Raw genomic sequence first — 18,781 nt, forward strand, 5'->3', positions numbered from 1 at the left:
TGCACTGATATGCTGACACCTAGTGGTAAAAACTGCAAGTGTCGGAATTTAATTTTTTGCAAGGATAGACAAAACTTTAGACTCCTTTCCCTTTGGTGTCTGGACTCCCTCTGGCGTCAGGTCAGCGCCCCCTGCTGAGCACAGTGAGTTTGTAATGATGCAGTGCATGAGCTCATTCCTCTGCCTGCCTCTCACAGCTGAGGGGTTGCTGCAGTCACATCCACAATCCCTTGTGATACATCTTATCTGCACTGATACATTGTAACAGTGAGCATGAGACTGGTGTGTTTGTATATGTGTGTATATATATATATATATATATATATATATATATATATATATATATATATATATATATATATATATATATATATATATATATATGTATGTTTCTTTGTGAGGTTCTGATGAGCAGCGGCTCCCCCCGACTTTGGCCCCTGTCCATGCAGGAGTCAGATGCTAATTTAATCCGGATGTCCTCCGGGGGCCCTTCGGACGTCCAGCGATAGGTAATTGAAGCCGCCTGTCACAGCGCCAGAGAAACGCGGAAGGTAAAGGTGGGAGCGGCGCAGGGAGGGGGAGCTGTCGCCTCTCATTACAGCACAGGACTGTGCAGGGTCCCCGGCAGCTCAGGGGCTGTAATTGGCGTCATTGATGGATTTGTCTCAGGGATCAGTCAGAGCGCAGAGTCCTGGAGGCCCGGGGGTCCACACTCCGGGCTCCCCGGATAAAGCGGCACACAGGCCCAGGACGTATTAATCATACAATCCAGACTCCTCACCGCTGATACCCCGCAGTGCCCTCCGCGCTCCGACACGGCAGTGAACTCTGCCGCATCCTCTTTCCTTATCCGGCATCCGATCCTGTGCAGTGGCTGGACTGGCGCGGCCTTCATCTGGGCGGTGACCGGACCGGCGCGGTGGTCTTCACCTGTGTATCCTGGGTGCCTCTGGTGTTAACTCTGCCTCCCATGACACCTTGACGTGCACCAGGGTGCCAGCCACAGAAGTCTCTGATAACCAGCGCAAATATCTCTGCTTCCTGCGCCCTCGCCCCCTGCTTCCTGCGCCCTCGCCCCCTGCTTCCTGCGCCCTCGCCCCCTGCTTCCTGCGCCCTCGCCCCCTGCTTCCTGCGCCCTCGCCCCCTGCTTCCTGCGCCCTCGCCCCCTGCTTCCTGCGCCCTCGCCCCCTGCTTCCTGCGCCCTCGCCCCCTGCTTCCTGCGCCCTCGCCCCCTGCTTCCTGCGCCCTCGCCCCCTGCTTCCTGCGCCCTCGCCCCCTGCTTCCTGCGCCCTCGCCCCCTGCTTCCTGCGCCCTCGCCCCCTGCTTCCTGCGCCCTCGCCCCCTGCTTTCGCGCCCTCGCCCCCTGCTTGCGCGCCCTCGCCTCCTGCTTCCTGTGCCCTCCTGGATGAATACTCTCAATAGAGATGGATCCGCTGGCTCATTGATAATCCAGCAGATCCCCTGTATATTCTGCAGACTGCTTAAAATTCCTTTAATCCAGAACCGTGACGGAGGCAAGGGAGAAGTGTCACATTACTCCAGTCTTCTGGTCTGGAAACGAGCGCCAGATTACCGGATGCCACTTGTTATGAAATGCTGGATTAACGGAATTGTGTTGTAACAGAACCAGGGCCGAATTTCATAAACGTTGGGAATTATTTGCGTTATTATTTTTTGGGTCATTACGGAGTTACTTTTTTTTTCTAGTCGCACCCAAAGCTGCCTAGACTGTGACTAAAACAATGCCCTACTCATAACGGTAAGCAAATACAAAAATTCTTGGTGCAGCTTTAGCTGTAAATGGAGTAGAAAGCAAATAAAAATGACAACAAGATGTTAAATGCAGAAAATAGTTTTTCATTTTTTTATTTCTTTTTTTAATTTCTGGTCTGCTTTCCCCGCTATCACCAGTAGGGGGCGCCATCCGCTCCTTCAGGAGATGTGTTCCACCTCCTTACTCTTTATGGAGATGGCTCCTCACACCGCGTGAGGCCGACACTTGCCAGGTCCGACGCTCCTATACAATAACCAAAGCAGCCGCGCCTGGTAAATACTTATTAGAGATCACTATTGTTCTCTTTTTATGTTTTTAAAGGGACATGCACAGCTTTTATTCAGTCCCTAGGAGACCAAGGGGCTCTTGATAGGGGTGACTTCTTCCGAAAACAGCACCCCCCCTCTGCCCACAGGTTGTCAGCAGTATCACAGCTCACTTCCATGGAGCTAAGCTGCAATACCAGACACATCCTGTGGACAGAGGTGGTGCCGGTTCTGCACGAAAATAGCTTGTTTTTCCAATCTCGTGTATCCCCTTTAAGAGAGAATTATTTTTCTTCAAGCTGGAGGCTCGTGGCCTTTGCTCACAAGGGTTAAATGGAAGCCCGTCCGGCTCACAAGAGGTCCGCTATGGAGAAGACCCCCGTGCCCCCCTTAGATGTGCAGAGGGCCCCCCCAGCAGATCTGGAGATGATGCCCGGCTGCTTCTTCCTACCCACCCTCTGCCCCACGCGTCCTGCCGTCTTCACATCTCAGAAACGAGGGGCTCAGAGGCCCCGGCCTCATTCACAGGATCCGTCCCCCCAGCCTCTGATCCGCAGACCTGTCAGTTCTGCTTTTCTGCTCTAGTAATTTTGCAGCAGAAAGTCATCCACAGTTTATGGCTGCTGCCGCTCGTGTCAGTCAGAAACCCACCGAGGAAGCCCCTCCATCACACATGCAACACTCCTGTATATATCGGGATATACTCTGTCCTCCCGCAATTATCTGAGGGCTACAAGGGCGCAACCTGCTCAGAAATGCAATGCTAATCTGGCAGTGGAGACTGACACACAAGGACTGTGAAAGCTGGTGGGCAGCTACACTCTATCAGGGTCTGCCGAAAGCTCCTTTAAGTGGTCGTGACCTGCGCATTACTATATTTAGTAATGTTGTAGCCTTTTTATTCATGCATGTTCCTCCATAGTTTTGCACTTCTTTATTTTCAAAGAAATATGTTTTCTTAATCTTCATTTTTTTAATTTAAATAAAAATGTATTTTTATTTCGTATTTGTATTTTTTTTAATTTATTGGTTTTTTATTATGTTTTAATCTGATATTATGCTTTTTTTTTTCTTTTTTTTTTTTCCTGCTTAATTTTTTTCATAAAAAAATCATTTTTTGTCTTTTTTTTTATTTAGGAGAAATTAATATATTTATGCCGTATATGTTATATTTTTTACTTTATTTTAATGAGAAAAAAATGTAATCTTTTTTTTAATGAAAAATAATATATACAGTACAGACCAAAAGTTTAGACACACCTTCTCATTTAAAGATTTTTCTGTATTTTCATGACTATGAAAATTGTACATTCACACTGAAGGCATCAAAACTATGAATTAACACATGTGGAATTATATACTTAACAAAAAAGTGTGAAACAACTGAAAATATGTCTTATATTCTAGGTTCTTCAAAGTAGCCACCTTTTGCTTTGATGACGGCTTTGCACACTCTTGGCATTCTCTTGATGAGCTTCAAGAGGTAGTCACCGGAAATGGTTTTCACTTCACAGGTGTGCCCTGTCAGGTTTAATAAGTGGGATTTCTTGCCTTATAAATGGGGTTGGGACTATCAGTTGTGTTGTGCAGAAGTCTGGTGGATACACAGCTGATAGTCCTACTGAATAGACTGTTAGAATTTGTATTATGGCAAGAAAAAAGCAGCTAAGTAAAGAAAAACAAGTGGCCATCATTACTTTAAGAAATGAAGGTCAGTCAGTCTGAAAAATTTGGAAAACTTTGAAAGTGTCCCCAAGTGCAGTTGCAAAAACCATCAAGCGCTACAAAGAAACTGGCTCACATGAGGACCACCCCAGGAAAGGAAGACCAAGAGTCACCTCTGCTTCTGAGGATAAGTTTATCCGAGTCACCAGCCTCAGAAATCGCAGGTTAACAGCAGCTCAGATTAGAGACCAGGTCAATGCTACACAGAGTTCTAGCAGCAGACACATCTCTACAACAACTGTTAAGAGGAGACTTTGTGCAGCAGGCCTTCATGGTAAAATAGCTGCTAGGAAACCACTGCTAAGGACAGGCAACAAGCAGAAGAGACTTGTTTGGGCTAAAGAACACGAGGAATGGACATTAGACCAGTGGAAATCTGTGCTTTGGTCTGATGAGTCCAAATTTGAGATCTTTGGTCCCAACCACCGTGTCTTTGTGCGACGCAGAAAAGGTGAACGGATGGACTCTACATGCCTGGTTCCCACCATGAAGCATGGAGGAGGAGGTGTGATGGTGTGAGGGTGCTTTGCTGGTGACACAAAATTGAAGGCATACTGAACCTGCATGGCTACCACAGCATCTTGCAGCGGCATGCTATTCCATCCGGTTTGCGTTTAGTTGGACCATCATTTATTTTTCAACAGGACAATGACCCCAAACACACCTCCAGGCTGAGTAAGGGCTATTTGACCAAGAAGGAGAGTGATGGGGTGCTACGCCAGATGACCTGGCCTCCACAGTCACCAGACCTGAACCCAATCGAGATGGTTTGGGGTGAGCTGGACCGCAGAGTGAAGGCAAAAGGGCCAACAAGTGCTAAGCATCTCTGGGAACTCCTTCAAGATTGTTGGAAGACCATTTCCGGTGACTACCTCTTGAAGCTCATCAAGAGAATGCCAAGAGTGTGCAAAGCAGTCATCAAAGCAAAAGGTGGCTACTTTGAAGAACCTAGAATATAAGACATATTTTCAGTTGTTTCACACTCTTTTGTTAAGTATATAATTCCACATGTGTTAATTCATAGTTTTGATGCCTTCAGTGTGAATGTACAATTTTCATAGTCATTAAAATACAGAAAAATCTTTAAATGAGAAGGTGTGTCCAAACTTTTGGTCTGTAATAAATATATAGATATAAAAAAAAAAAAAAAAAAAATCATGACTGACAGATGGGCACGGTGTGTCCTGCTCTTCTTTACCTTTTTTTTCTCCTCCACTGGTTAATGACTCACAGAGCCATATCCTGATTCTCCGCTCGCTCCCTCCTCCGCTTTCTTTAAATGTCATGGCGGCGAGCGCTCGTCTGTCTGAGTGTGCAATGCTCCCGGACAAGGCGCAGATTAGTAGATTTCGCATTCAGCATTGTCGTGGTTAAGGAGCCACAATCACGCTTTGCTGGCAGAGCCGAAGCATCAGAGATGACTGCTGCATCTGTCAGGCACTCTTTAATTTTTTTCTACGTTTTTTTTTTTTTTTTTTTTAATTCCCTCCCCCTCCCTCCCCATCAGTTGCAGGTTTTTTTTATTTTTTTTTACCTTGATCAACACAGCGCCTGCACCTCAGACAAGTTTTTCTATTTAAATTTTAAGGAAAAAAATGTAAATAATAAAAAAGCAAAAAATTAAATAAATTGAAATGTAAATTAAAAATGTATTTTATATATAAATAAAATATATAAATATGTAAATAAATTGAAATATATAGAATTTTAATATATTATAAATGTGTATAATTTTATTTATTTTTAGATATCTTTATATTTTATAGCTATTATTTATATAGTTAATGGTATATGTAGATAGTGATTTTATATATATAAAATGGCGCCGTAGTGTGGTATGCACACTTGCTGACTTTGTTGCCTCACTGTGCAGGCACCATCCATCCCAGCTTCGGACAGTAGGACGCGTCCAGCATATAGGATGTACTGAGAATACAAGGGGTGTACTCACTTATGCTGAGCACTGTATATATAACGTACTGAGAATACAAGGGGTGTACTCACTTATGCTGAGCGCTGTATGTATAACATACTGAGAATACAGGGGGGTGTACTCACTTATGCTGAGCGCTGTATGTATAACGTACTGAGAATACAGGGGGGTGTACTCACTAACGCTGAGTGCTGTATATATAATGTACTGAGAATACAGGGGGGTGTACTCACTAACGCTGAGCACTGTATATATAACGTACTGAGAATACAGGGGGGTGTACTCACTTATGCTGAGCGCTGTATTTATAACGTACTGAGAATACAGGGGGGTGTACTCACTTATGCTGAGCACTGTATATATAACGTACTGAGAATACAGGGGGGTGTACTCACTAACGCTGAGTGCTGTATATATAATGTACTGAGAATACAGGGGGGTGTACTCACTAACGCTGAGTGCTGTATATATAACGTACTGAGAATACAGGGGGGTGTACTCACTAACGCTGAGTGCTGTATTTATAACGTACTGAGAATACAGGGGGGTGTACTCACTTATGCTGAGCGCTGTATGTATAACATACTGAGAATACAGGGGGGTGTACTCACTAACGCCGAGTGCTGTATTTATAACGTACTGAGAATACAGGGGGGGTGTACTCACTTATGCTGAGCGCTGTGTGTATAACGTACTGAGAATACAGGGGGTGTACTCACTTGTGCTGAGCGCTGTATGTATAACATACTGAGAATACAGGGGGTGTACTCACTTATGCTGAGCGCTGTATGTATATCGCACTGAGAATACAGGGGGGTGTACTCACTTATGCTGAGCGCTGTATATATAATGTACTGAGGATACAGGGGGGTGTACTCACTTACTGTGAGCGCTGTATGTATAACGTGATGAGAATACTGGGGGGTGTACTCACTCACGCTGAGCGCTGTATATATAATGTACTGAGAGTACAGGGGGGTGTACTCACTTACGCTGAGCACTGTATATATAACGTACTGAGAATACAGGGGGGTGTACTCACTTATGCTGAGCGCTGTATGTATAACATACTGAGAATACAGGGGGGTGTACTCACTTATGCTGAGCGCTGTATGTATAACATACTGAGAATACAGGGGGGGTGTACTCACTTATGCTGAACGCTGTATGTTTAATGTACTGAGAATACAGGGGGGTGTACTCACTTATGCTGAGCGCTGTATGTATAACATACTGAGAATACAGGGGGGTGTACTCACTTATGCTGAGCGCTGTATGTATAACATACTGAGAATACAGGGGGGGTGTACTCACTTATGCTGAGCGCTGTATGTATAACATACTGAGAATACAGGGGGGGTGTACTCACTTTTGCTGAACGCTGTATGTTTAATGTACTGAGAATACAGGGGGGTGTACTCACATGCTGAGCGCTGTATGTATAATGCACTGAGAATACAGGGGGGTGTACTCACTTATGCTGAGCGCTGTATATATAACGTACTGAGAATACAGGGGGTGTACTCACTTATGCTGAGCGCTGTATGTATAACGTGATGAGAATACAGGGGGGTGTACTCACTTATGCTGAACGCTGTATATATATAATGTACTGAGAGTACAGGGGGGTGTACTCACTTATGCTGAGCGCTGTATATATATAATGTACTGAGAGTACAGGGGGGTGTACTCACTTATGCTGAGCGCTGTATGTATAATGTACTGAGAGTACAGGGGGGTGTACTCACTTATGCTGAGCGCTGTATGTATAATGTACTGAGAATACAGGGGGGTGTACTCATGCTGAGCGCTGTATATATAATGTACTGAGAGTACAGGGGGGTGTACTCACTTATGCTGAGCGCTGTATGTATAATGTACTGAGAATACAGGGGGGTGTACTCACTTATGCTGAGCGCTCTATGTATAACGTACTGAGAATACAGGGGGGTGTACTCACTTATACTGAGCGCTCTATGTATAATGTACTGAGAATACAGGGGGGTGTACTCACTCATGCTGAGCGCTGTATATATAACGTACTGAGAATACAGGGGGGTGTACTAACTTATGCTGAGCGCTGAATGTATAACGTACTGAGAATACAGGGGGGTGTACTCACTTATGCTGAGCGCTGTATGTATAACGTACTGAGAATACAGGGGGTGTACTCACTTATGCTGAGCGCTGTGTGTATAATGTTCTGAGAATACAGGGGGTGTACTCACTTATGCTGAGCACTGTATGTATAACGTACTGAGAATACAGGGGGTGTACTCACTTATGCTGAGCGCTATATACATAACTTACTGAGAATACAGGGGGTGTACTCACTTATGCTGAGCGCTGTATGTATAATGTACTGAGAATACAGGGGGTGTACTCACTTATGCTGAGCGCTGTATGTATAACGTACTGAGAATACAGGGGGTGTACTCACTTATGCTGAGCGCTGTATGTATAATGTACTGAGAATACAGGGGGGTGTACTCACTTATGCTGAGCGCTGTATATATAACATACTGAGAATACAGGGGGGTGTACTCACTTATGCTGAGCGCTGTATGTATAATGTACTGAGAATACAGGGGGGTGTACTCATGCTGAGCGCTGTATATATAATGTACTGAGAGTACAGGGGGGTGTACTCACTTATGCTGAGCGCTGTATGTATAATGTACTGAGAATACAGGGGGGTGTACTCACTTATGCTGAGCGCTCTATGTATAACGTACTGAGAATACAGGGGGTGTACTCACTTATGCTGAGCGCTCTATGTATAACGTACTGAGAATACAGGGGGGTATACTCACTTATGCTGAGCGCTCTATGTATAACGTACTGAGAATACAGGGGGTGTACTCACTTATGCTGAGCGCTCTATGTATAATGTACTGAGAATACAGGGGGGTGTACTCACTTATGCTGAGCGCTGTATATATAATGTACTGAGAATACAGGGGGGTGTACTCGCTTATGCTGAGCGCTGAATGTATAACGTACTGAGAATACAGGGGGGTGTACTCACTTATGCTGAGCGCTCTATGTATAATGTACTGAGAATATAGGGGGGTGTACTCACTTATGCTGAGCGCTGTATATATAACGTACTGAGAATACAGGGGGGTGTACTCACTCATGCTGAGCGCTGTATATATAACGTACTGAGAATACAGGGGGGTGTACTCACTTATGCTCAGCGCTGAATGTATAACGTACTGAGAATACAGGGGGGTGTACTCACTTATGCTGAGCGCTGTATGTATAACGTACTGAGAATACAGGGGGTGTACTCACTTATGCTGAGCGCTGTATGTATAATGTACTGAGAATACAGGGGGTGTACTCACTTATGCTGAGCACTGTATGTATAACGTACTGAGAATACAGGGGTGTACTCACTTATGCTGAGCGCTATATACATAACTTACTGAGAATACAGGGGGTGTACTCACTTATGCTGAGCGCTGTATGTATAATGTACTGAGAATACAGGGGGTGTACTCACTTATGCTGAGCGCTGTATGTATAACGTACTGAGAATACAGGGGGTGTACTCACTTATGCTGAGCGCTGTATGTATAATGTACTGAGAATACAGGGGGGTGTACTCACTTATGCTGAGCGCTGTATGTATAACGTACTGAGAATACAGGGGGTGTACTCACTTATGCTGAGCGCTGTATGTATAATGTACTGAGAATACAGGGGGTGTACTCACTTATGCTGAGCGCTGTGTATATATATAATGTACTGAGAATACAGGGGGGTGTACTCATGCTGAGCGCTGTATATATAATGTACTGAGAATACAGGGGGGTGTACTCACTTATGCTGAACGCTGTGTATATATATAATGTACTGAGAATACAGGGGGGTGTACTCACTTATGCTGAACGCTGTATATATAATGTACTGAGAATACAGGGGGGTGTACTCACTTATACTGAGCACTGTATATATAATGTACTGAGAATACAGGGGGTGTACTCACTTATGCTGAGCGCTGTATGTATAACGTACTGAGAATACAGGGGGGTGTACTCACTTATGCTGAGCGCTGTATGTATAACGTACTGAGAATACAGGGGGTGTACTCACTTATGCTGAGCGCTGTATGTATAATGTGATGAGAATACAGGGGGTGTACTCACTTATGCTGAGCGCTGTATGTATAACGTACTGAGAATACAGGGGGTGTACTCACTTATGCTGAGCGCTGAATGTATAACGTACTGAGAATACAGGGGGTGTACTCACTTATGCTGAGCGCTGAATGTATAATGTACTGAGAATACAGGGGGGTGTACTCACTTATGCTGAGCGCTGTATATATCATGTACTGATTATATAGGGGTGTACTCACAAATTTGTCTCTTTCTCTCTCTTGTCCTGGACATATTGTCGTCATGGCGCCACACTGAGCATGCTCAGTCTATAGAGGTTATATTATAGATGGAGAGCTGGATATATATTTTAGACCTATTATATATTTATAATATATATTGTAAATATATAAAATATATATGAAATATAAAAATGATAAATTATATATCGAATTCATAATATATATCTTGTGTGTGTATGTATTATAAATATATAATGAGTATAAAATATATATTTATTCTATTTAAATAAAAAAAATAAAAATAAAAAATATTATATATATATATATATATATATATATATATATATATATATATATATATATATATATATATATATATATATATATATATATATATATTACAGTACAGACCAAAAGTTTGGACACACCTTCTCATTTAAAGATTTTTCTGTATTTTCATGACTATGAAAATTGTACATTCACACTGAAGGCATCAAAACTATGAATTAACACATGTGGAATTATATACTTAACAAAAAAGTGTGAAACAACTGAAAATATGTCTTATATTCTAGGTTCTTCAAAGTAGCCACCTTTTGCTTTGATGACGGCTTTGCACACTCTTGGTATTCTCTTGATGAGCTTCAAGAGGTAGTAACCGGAAATGGTCTTCCAGCAATCTTGAAGGAGTTCCCAGAGATGCTTAGCACTTGTTGGCCCTTTTGCCTTCACTCTGCAGTCCAGCTCACCCCAAACCATCTCTATTGGGTTCAGGTCTGGTGACTGTGGAGGCCAGGTCATCTGGCGTAGCACCCCATCACTCTCCTTCTTGGTCAAATAGCCCTTACACAGCCTGGAGGTGTGTTTGGGGTCATTGTCCTGTTGAAAAATAAATGATGGTCCAACTAAACGCAAACCGGATGGAATAGCATGCCACTGCAAGATGCTGTGGTAGCCATGCTGGTTCAGTATGCCTTCAATTTTGAATAAATCCCCAACATTGTCACCAGCAAAGCACCCCCACACCATCACACCTCCTCCTCCATGCTTCACGGTGGGAACCAGGCATGTAGAGTCCATCCGTTCACCTTTTCTGCGTCGCACAAAGACACGGTGGTTGGAACCAAAGATCTCAAATTTGGACTCATCAGACCAAAGCACAGATTTCCACTGGTCGAATGTCCATTCCTTGTGTTCTTTAGCGCAAACAAGTCTCTTCTGCTTGTTGCCTGTCCTTAGCAGTGGTTTCCTAGCAGCTATTTTACCATGAAGGCCTGCTGCACAAAGTCTCCTCTTAACAGTTGTTGTAGAGATGTGTCTGCTGCTAGAACTGTGTGACATTGACCTGGTCTCTAATCTGAGCTGCTGTTAACCTGCGACTTCTGAGGCTGGTGACTCAGATAAACTTATCCTCAGAAGCAGAGGTGACTCTTGGTCTTCCTTTCCTGGGGTGGTCCTCATGTGAGCCAGTTTCTTTGTAGCGCTTGATGGTTTTTGCAACTGCACTTGGGGACACTTTCAAAGTTTGCCCAATTTTTCGCACTGACTGACCTTCATTTCTTAAAGTAATGATGGCCACTTGTTTTTCTTTACTTAGCTGCTTTTTTCTTGCCATAATACAAATTCTAACAGTCTATTCAGTAGGACTATCAGCTGTGTATCCACCATACTTCTGCACAACATAACTGATGGTCCCAACCCCATTTATAAGGCAAGAAATCCCACTTATTAAACCTGACAGGGCACACCTGTGAAGTGAAGACCATTTCCGGTGACTACCTCTTGAAGCTCATCAAGAGAATGCCAAGAGTGTGCAAAGCAGTCATCAAAGCAAAAGGTGGCTACTTTGAAGAACCTAGAATATAAGACATATTTTCAGTTGTTTCACACTTTTTTGTTAAGTATATAATTCCACATGTGTTAATTCATAGTTTTGATGCCTTCAGTGTGAATGTACAATTTTCATTGTCATGAAAATACAGAAAAATCTTTAAATGAGAAGGTGTGTCCAAACTTTTGGTCTGTACTGTACATTTTAGAATATATATATATATATATATATATAATGTATATATATTTTTTTTTCTTTAATTCTCCCTTCTCTCTATGTGATGGGAAAAATAAAACTGTTTAAATAAAAATGTGTAGAAAGAGTAATGTGGATATTACAGGGCGCTTTGCTGATCCTGTGACATCGCCTATAGGCCGTTCACTTCTGCGCGCGCCGTCGGCTCGTCTGTCTAATCCTGTTACCTGACCCGTGGGAAATGGAGAAAATTGTCTGCGTCTTGTGACGGAGGAACGACCTAAGCACAACGCCTTAATTACAGTCTACTTTTCCCGGCTTTTGATATGTGTTATATCAGAGAAATGGCGGATACTTAGCTCCCCGCTGCTTCTTGTTCTGCTTTTAATCTGAACGCTGCACCAGTGTCATTTACACCCCGAGTCGCAGAAATTAGCTATAAATCCACACTATTATATGCAAGCCTTGCCAGGCTCATACGTGTGCTGTAATAATACCGTACACATACCAGGGTTTATTAATTTCCCGACATCTAGATTTTATTTCTTCTGGATTACTTCTTATGCTGCAGCTGGTGACTGTTTTACTGGAGTGAGTGCAGCACTGGACATGGCCTGTAGGTGTCAGCACTTTTCCTTTTCCCCATGACAGGTACTTGATCCCTTCTGATCATGTCCTGGCAATAGGTGTCACCAATCCCGCTCATCTACCCAATAGGACCTGAATGCTCCTTTACCCCCTTCCCACAACACAATGTACTGGTAGCAACCTCTTTAACTGCTCCTGTTTATCTCCAACAGCGGCATTTAAAGGGTTACTCCCATTTTCATAAATGGATCTTGTCGGATTGTCCTTGTAAATGCGAGCACCTTTATAATTTACTTGATATTAAAACTTTCAGCGTTTGAGTTATCAACACTTTTGTTTATAGCTCGTTGCCTAGGAGACCTACCACAGTGGTCGGTGTCCAAGGAAACTGGCTGTAAACTAAAGAAAAGCATTACTATCTGAAGAACGGCTGGAAATTGTAACAAGCAGTAAATTGCAAAAGTGCTCATATTTACAAGGACAATCCGACAATACTCATTATGAAAATGGGAATAACCCCCTTTAAACGGCGCATTGTATGACTCAATCGTTCCATCACTCGTCTGCCCTCTTGAGCCCGCATCACCGCCATCTTGCTGCTGCTACGAAGCCCAGCTAATGCCTCTGCTTCATATGAGGACAATATTCTTCTGCAGTATTACAGTATATGTAAAAGAAAATTCTTAAAGTAAAAACAATAAAATCTAAAAGTCTGAATCTCCTCCCTTTTTTTCCAGCATATTTATCGCCGCATCCATTAAAGTCCAAACTATCAAATTATTTAACCTGTTTTTAGGAGACGATCCGCACGGCCTTAGCCATGGGAGCCGACAGGGGGATCCACGTAGACTTGTCCGCCAAGGACGCCGAGACGCTCGGACCTTTCCAGGTCTCTAAGATCCTGGCCGCCGTGGCCAAGAAGGAGAACGTGAACCTGGTGCTGCTGGGAAAACAGGTGTGTGGTGTGGGGGCGCCTCCATCATTACCGGCCCGCGGGCGCGCTGCCGTGGTCCGTGGTTATATGGCATAAGTCCACCATCGCGGCGATGAGGCCTCTTCCAAAATGCCGGTCTTCATCTATGGCTCTTGGCAGAGATTTCTCGCCTCCAGGTGCCTTTTAGTTTCTCCTCCTCCTCACACTTTTTCTTCTCTCTTCCCTTTTAGGCCATTGATGACGACTGTAATCAGACTGGACAGATGACCGCTGCTCTCCTGGACTGGCCTCAGGTACCTCCAACAGGAGAGAAGGATCAAGAGCTTCATCTCTGCCCTCGGGATGGTAGAGAGTTATCCAGCGCCACTAGCTTCCTAATTGAGCGGCTTTGCGGATGGGCATCCCCCCCTTGCCCCACGAGTCTCCGACCTCTGCCGTCCCCACGCTTTGGCACTTGGGGAGGCCTTGTGGATTTTGGTCTCATTTATCTGCCTTATCCGGGCAGACGCTTTGCATCGCTTTCCCCGTTAACCTCCATGTTCTCTCTCCAGGCCACTTTTGCATCAGAGGTTAAAGTAGAAGGCGAGAAGCTGACAGTGGTCCGGGAAGTAGACGGGGGTCTGGAAACCATCAGTATGAAGCTTCCTGCCGTGGTGACTGCTGACCTGCGACTGAATGAACCACGTTACGCGACTCTACCCAACATCATGGTGAGGGGAGGCTGCAGTGCGGCCGCCGCTGCTGGGATGTGAACACTTAGTAAATGCCCAGTACTGCCCCCCGGCATGGGCGTATTAAGCAGGGATTTCGGAGCTGTGATCTTTATCCACGGCATTTTGCACAGGTCACGCGAGGAGCCGTCTGTCGACACGAGCTCTAATTAGTGCAGACGTCCGGACCGTGAACCGCGCAGCCGCCAACTACTTCTTCCAGGGTGCTCATCCACATGTCAAGCGTAGAGATTTATTGCAGCCATTGGGGTACCCCTCATCAGACCGCTGTGGGTTAACCCTTTATCTATTTTTTTTGTTTGTTTGTTTAGAAAGCCAAGAAGAAGAAGATCGAAACTGTGAAGCCGTCAGACCTGGGGGTGGACACGACGAGCCGCGTGCATATACTGAGCGTAGAGGATCCGCCGCAGAGACTGGCCGGGGTGAAAGTGGAAACGACGGAGGACCTTGTGAGCAAACTGAAGGAGAGCGGTCGCATCTGGTGAGTGCGAGAGGCTCTGCGTCTAAGGAGACATCTCAGTGTTGCTACTTAAAGGGCCACTCCAAGTTTGCAATGGATTCAGAAGTCTGCATAGAGTGACTGCAGACTTTTATCAGTAGACCGGACGTCCCCTTTACATTTACTCGCGGCTTCTGCTCACTTTCGCCGGCACTGGAAATCCGCGGGGCAAAAGTTGCAACTCCGAGCTCATTCTGAATCCTCCATCATTTTTATCCTTTAATCACCAACCGTAGCATTTAACGACAGAGGCGAAAGAAAAATACGAAATTTTATAAAAAGGGTTAAATAAAAACAAGAGACCTCCGACCCCAGCGCAGCGTTGCGCTCCTCTGCTACCTCTCCAATTAGACAATTAATTAGTCACCGGGTAATTGAGGCTGTCACGTTGCGATGTGAAGTGTCTCCTGCCAGCGGAGGAGGACGGGGAAGAGGAGGACGAGGAAGCGCCATCAATATTTTGGTGTCTAATTTGATAAATATGTTTTTAATGATGTTTTGTTTACAGAGGATTTTCTGATGCGTCGCGCTCACGCAGACGGGCGAGGAACGGCGTGTCGCACCCCCCCCCCCCCCCAGCTCGCCTGCGTCTGTGGAAAGTGCGGAGAAAGTATTAAAACGTGGCCTCAGATAACCTACCTGCGCCGATACATTGTAACAAACTTAGAACAGCATAAAATGTATCTTACAGAGTATTACCTGGAAAGGTAGGAAAAGCTCAGCTCTGAGCAGGATACAGTCTAGGGTCCCGAGGGGTCTCTTTGGGGCTTAAGTCTCTGAGGGTCAGCGCCCACTGGCTCCGACGACAATTAGCCTGAAAAATTTGACTTGTTTCGCCGACAGATGGCAGCAGCAGGTGTTGCCGCAGCGAAACGCGTCAAACATTTCAGGTTAATTGTCGGCGACCCGCTGATACTCTAGACATAAAAAGCGGAGCTGCCGAGGTGGGAAGGGTTAATGCTTCTTGGTTCTTGTCACATCTGAGTCTGTGACAGCTGCGGCAGTCCTCCTGCTAATCTCCCACCCGCGCTGCCTGACAGATGACAAACCGGGCAGTGACGCGTCCTCTTCTGGCAAAATCCCCGCTTTTCTAGACTCCGGAATGGCTGTTCCTAACTGGACAAGGATGCGATTTTAGGAAAGCTGGGTGCATAACTGCAGCCGTATACACATTGGAAGTTTTTTTTTTTATGTGCCAATGTTTTTTTCCAGATTTCAGCCATTGCTGCGACTTGTGCTGCAGATGCCAGATGAGCGGGGTCCGGAAACCATCGGCTGCACCGTCCCCACCAGCCATCGCTGCCTTGCCGGATCACCTCCGGCCACTGGTCACGATTGTAGCAGAGGAGAATCCAGCGGAGATCAATGTGGTTTTCTGTTTTGTTTTAGTTTTTTTTTTTCTTTCTCTGTAATTACACTTATAAATAAACCTTCCTCCTTTGTACGTCCGGAGCGCGGCGTCCTCGTGATAATTTAGTAATGGGGCCCGGTGTGGGGAGGAGGGACATAAAGGAGCTACAATGTGAGTGCGGCCATGTGTGACCCAGTCCTGGATCCCATCTGTAATTATCTGCAACTGCTCCTACTACAGTGGCGTCTGTGTACTACCGTATCCTCTGTGAATGGCCGACATTTGCTTCACTTTAGCTAAATAAATCCAAAATTCTCTGCTAGTTAATTTCTTAATATACTTTAATGGCAATCGGAGCTTTGTTTTTCTGATACAGAGCACCAAAAAACCCCTGCAGAGACGTAAAAAGATCTAGTTATCTGCAGCCACCACTAGGGGGAGCTCAGGAGACCCTTTGTATACAGTGAAGCCCATATTAAAACACTATGTAGTGCTCTCCCTCTAGTGGTGGATGGAAGAGGTGCGTGTTGTGTTTAACCCATTCTTTTCTCTTGACTAGTATTTAAAAAGTGTTTTCTGCGGGTTATAAAAATCTAAAGAGTCTACTTAAACCGGGCCACGCTCCAGATTTATCCGGGTACCTGAGCGACAAGTTCTTGAGGGGTCCCTCTTGGGTTTTAATTTCTCCTCCTTCACCTTTAAGAGCAATAACTTTATTTTTTGGTTGATGGGGCTTGTTCACTTTTTTTTTTTCTTTGGTAGGTTACAATCTGTACTTTTATGATTACCGTTTTGGGGTCCATGCGATTTTCTGATGATCAAATTTTTAAAGTCGCAAAAAAAAAAAAATATTTGTATTCACTGAACAAGAAATGTAATATTTTTAGTTCGGATATTTATGTACATAGCAATATTATAAAGGGACATTTATACAACAGTACTGAGCAATGTAGATGTGATTCCATCTCTGGGGTGAGATCAAGCAGGAACCTGTTCTGAGTATGTTTGTGCTTAACCCATTTCCTGCCTTTGAAATTTTTTCATGAATCGCAGAAAACTCTTTTTTTTAACAGTAATGAACTTAAACTTGATGATGAACATTATGCAGCAGTACTGAGCAGTGTCCATATGAATCCAAATCTGCAGCAGTACTGAGCGGTGTCGATGTGAATCCAAAGCTGCAGCAGTACTGAGCAGTGTCTATGTGAATCCAAAGCTGCGGCAGTACTGAGCAGTGTCGATGTGAACCCCAAGCTGCGGCAGTACTGAGCAGTGTCGATGTGAACCCCAAGCTGCGGCAGTGCTGAGCAGTGTCGATGTGAATCCAAAGCTGTGGCAGTACTGAGCAGTGTCGATGTGAACCCCAAGCTGCGGCAGTACTGAGCGGTGTCTATGTGAATCCAAAGCTGTGGCAGTACTGAGCGGTGTCTATGTGAATCCAAAGCTGCGGCAGTACTGAGCGGTGTCGATGTGAACCCCAAGCTGCGGCAGTGCTGAGCAGTGTCGATGTGAATCCAAAGCTGCGGCAGTACTAAGCAGTGTCGATGTGAATCCAAAGCTGCGGCAGTCCTGAGCAGTGTCGATGTGAATCCAAAGCTGCGGCAGTCCTGAGCAGTGTCGATGTGAATCCAAAGCTGCGGCAGTCCTGAGCAGTGTCGATGTGAATCCAAAGCTGCGGCAGTCCTGAGCAGTGTCGATGTGAATCCAAAGCTGCGGCAGTCCTGAGCAGTGTCGATGTGAATCCAAAGCTGCGGCAGTCCTGAGCAGTGTCGATGTGAATCCAAAGCTGCGGCAGTCCTGAGCAGTGTCGATGTGAATCCAAAGCTGCGGCAGTCCTGAGCAGTGTCGATGTGAATCCAAAGCTGCGGCAGTGCTGAGCAGTGTCGATGTGAATCCAAAGCTGCGGCAGTGCTGAGCAGTGTCGATGTGAATCCAAAGCTGCGGGCAGTGCTGAGCAGTGTCGATGTGAATCCAAAGCTGCGGGCAGTGCTGAGCAGTGTCGATGTGAATCCCAAGCTGCGGGCAGTGCTGAGCAGGGTCGATGTGAATCCCAAGCTGCGGGCAGTCCTGAGCAGTGTCGATGTGAATCCCAAGCTGCGGCAGTGCTGAGCAGGGTCGATGTGAATCCCAAGCTGCGGCAGTGCTGAGCAGTGTCGATGTGAACCCCAAGCTGCGGCAGTACTGAGCAGTGTCGATGTGAATCCAAAGCTGCGGGCAGTGCTGAGCAGTGTCGATGTGAATCCAAAGCTGCGGGCAGTGCTGAGCAGTGTCGATGTGAATCCCAAGCTGCGGGCAGTGCTGAGCAGGGTCGATGTGAATCCCAAGCTGCGGGCAGTCCTGAGCAGGGTCGATGTGAATCCCAAGCTGCGGGCAGTGCTGAGCAGGGTCGATGTGAATCCCAAGCTGCGGCAGTGCTGAGCAGTGTCGATGTGAACCCCAAGCTGCGGCAGTGCTGAGCAGTGTCGATGTGAACCCCAAGCTGCGGGCAGTACTGAGCAGTGTCGATGTGAATCCAAAGCTGCGGGCAGTGCTGAGCAGTGTCGATGTGAATCCAAAGCTGCGGCAGTGCTGAGCAGGGTCGATGTGAATCCCAAGCTGCGGCAGTG

General features: G+C 45.5%; 1 protein-coding gene across 1 annotated transcript in view; it reads left to right on the forward strand.

The window, feature by feature from the left end:
- The window catches only part of ETFB (electron transfer flavoprotein subunit beta), a 39,376-nt gene extending 23,100 nt beyond the window's left edge, over positions 1-16,276 (forward strand). Inside the window, exons 3-7 of the mRNA XM_073655754.1 lie at positions 13,457-13,615; positions 13,825-13,887; positions 14,146-14,304; positions 14,637-14,806; positions 16,037-16,276. Coding sequence (XP_073511855.1) covers positions 13,457-13,615; positions 13,825-13,887; positions 14,146-14,304; positions 14,637-14,806; position 16,037 — 552 coding nt within the window. The 3' untranslated portion in view covers positions 16,038-16,276. The remainder of the gene's footprint in view (positions 1-13,456; positions 13,616-13,824; positions 13,888-14,145; positions 14,305-14,636; positions 14,807-16,036) is intronic.
- Positions 16,277-18,781: the final 2,505 nt, after the last annotated feature.

The sequence above is a fragment of the Phyllobates terribilis genome, unplaced genomic scaffold, assembly GCF_046119375.1.
Source record: "Phyllobates terribilis strain yellow unplaced genomic scaffold, ASM4611937v1 Scaffold_12__6_contigs__length_324123572, whole genome shotgun sequence".
Lineage (NCBI taxonomy): Eukaryota > Metazoa > Chordata > Amphibia > Anura > Dendrobatidae > Phyllobates > Phyllobates terribilis.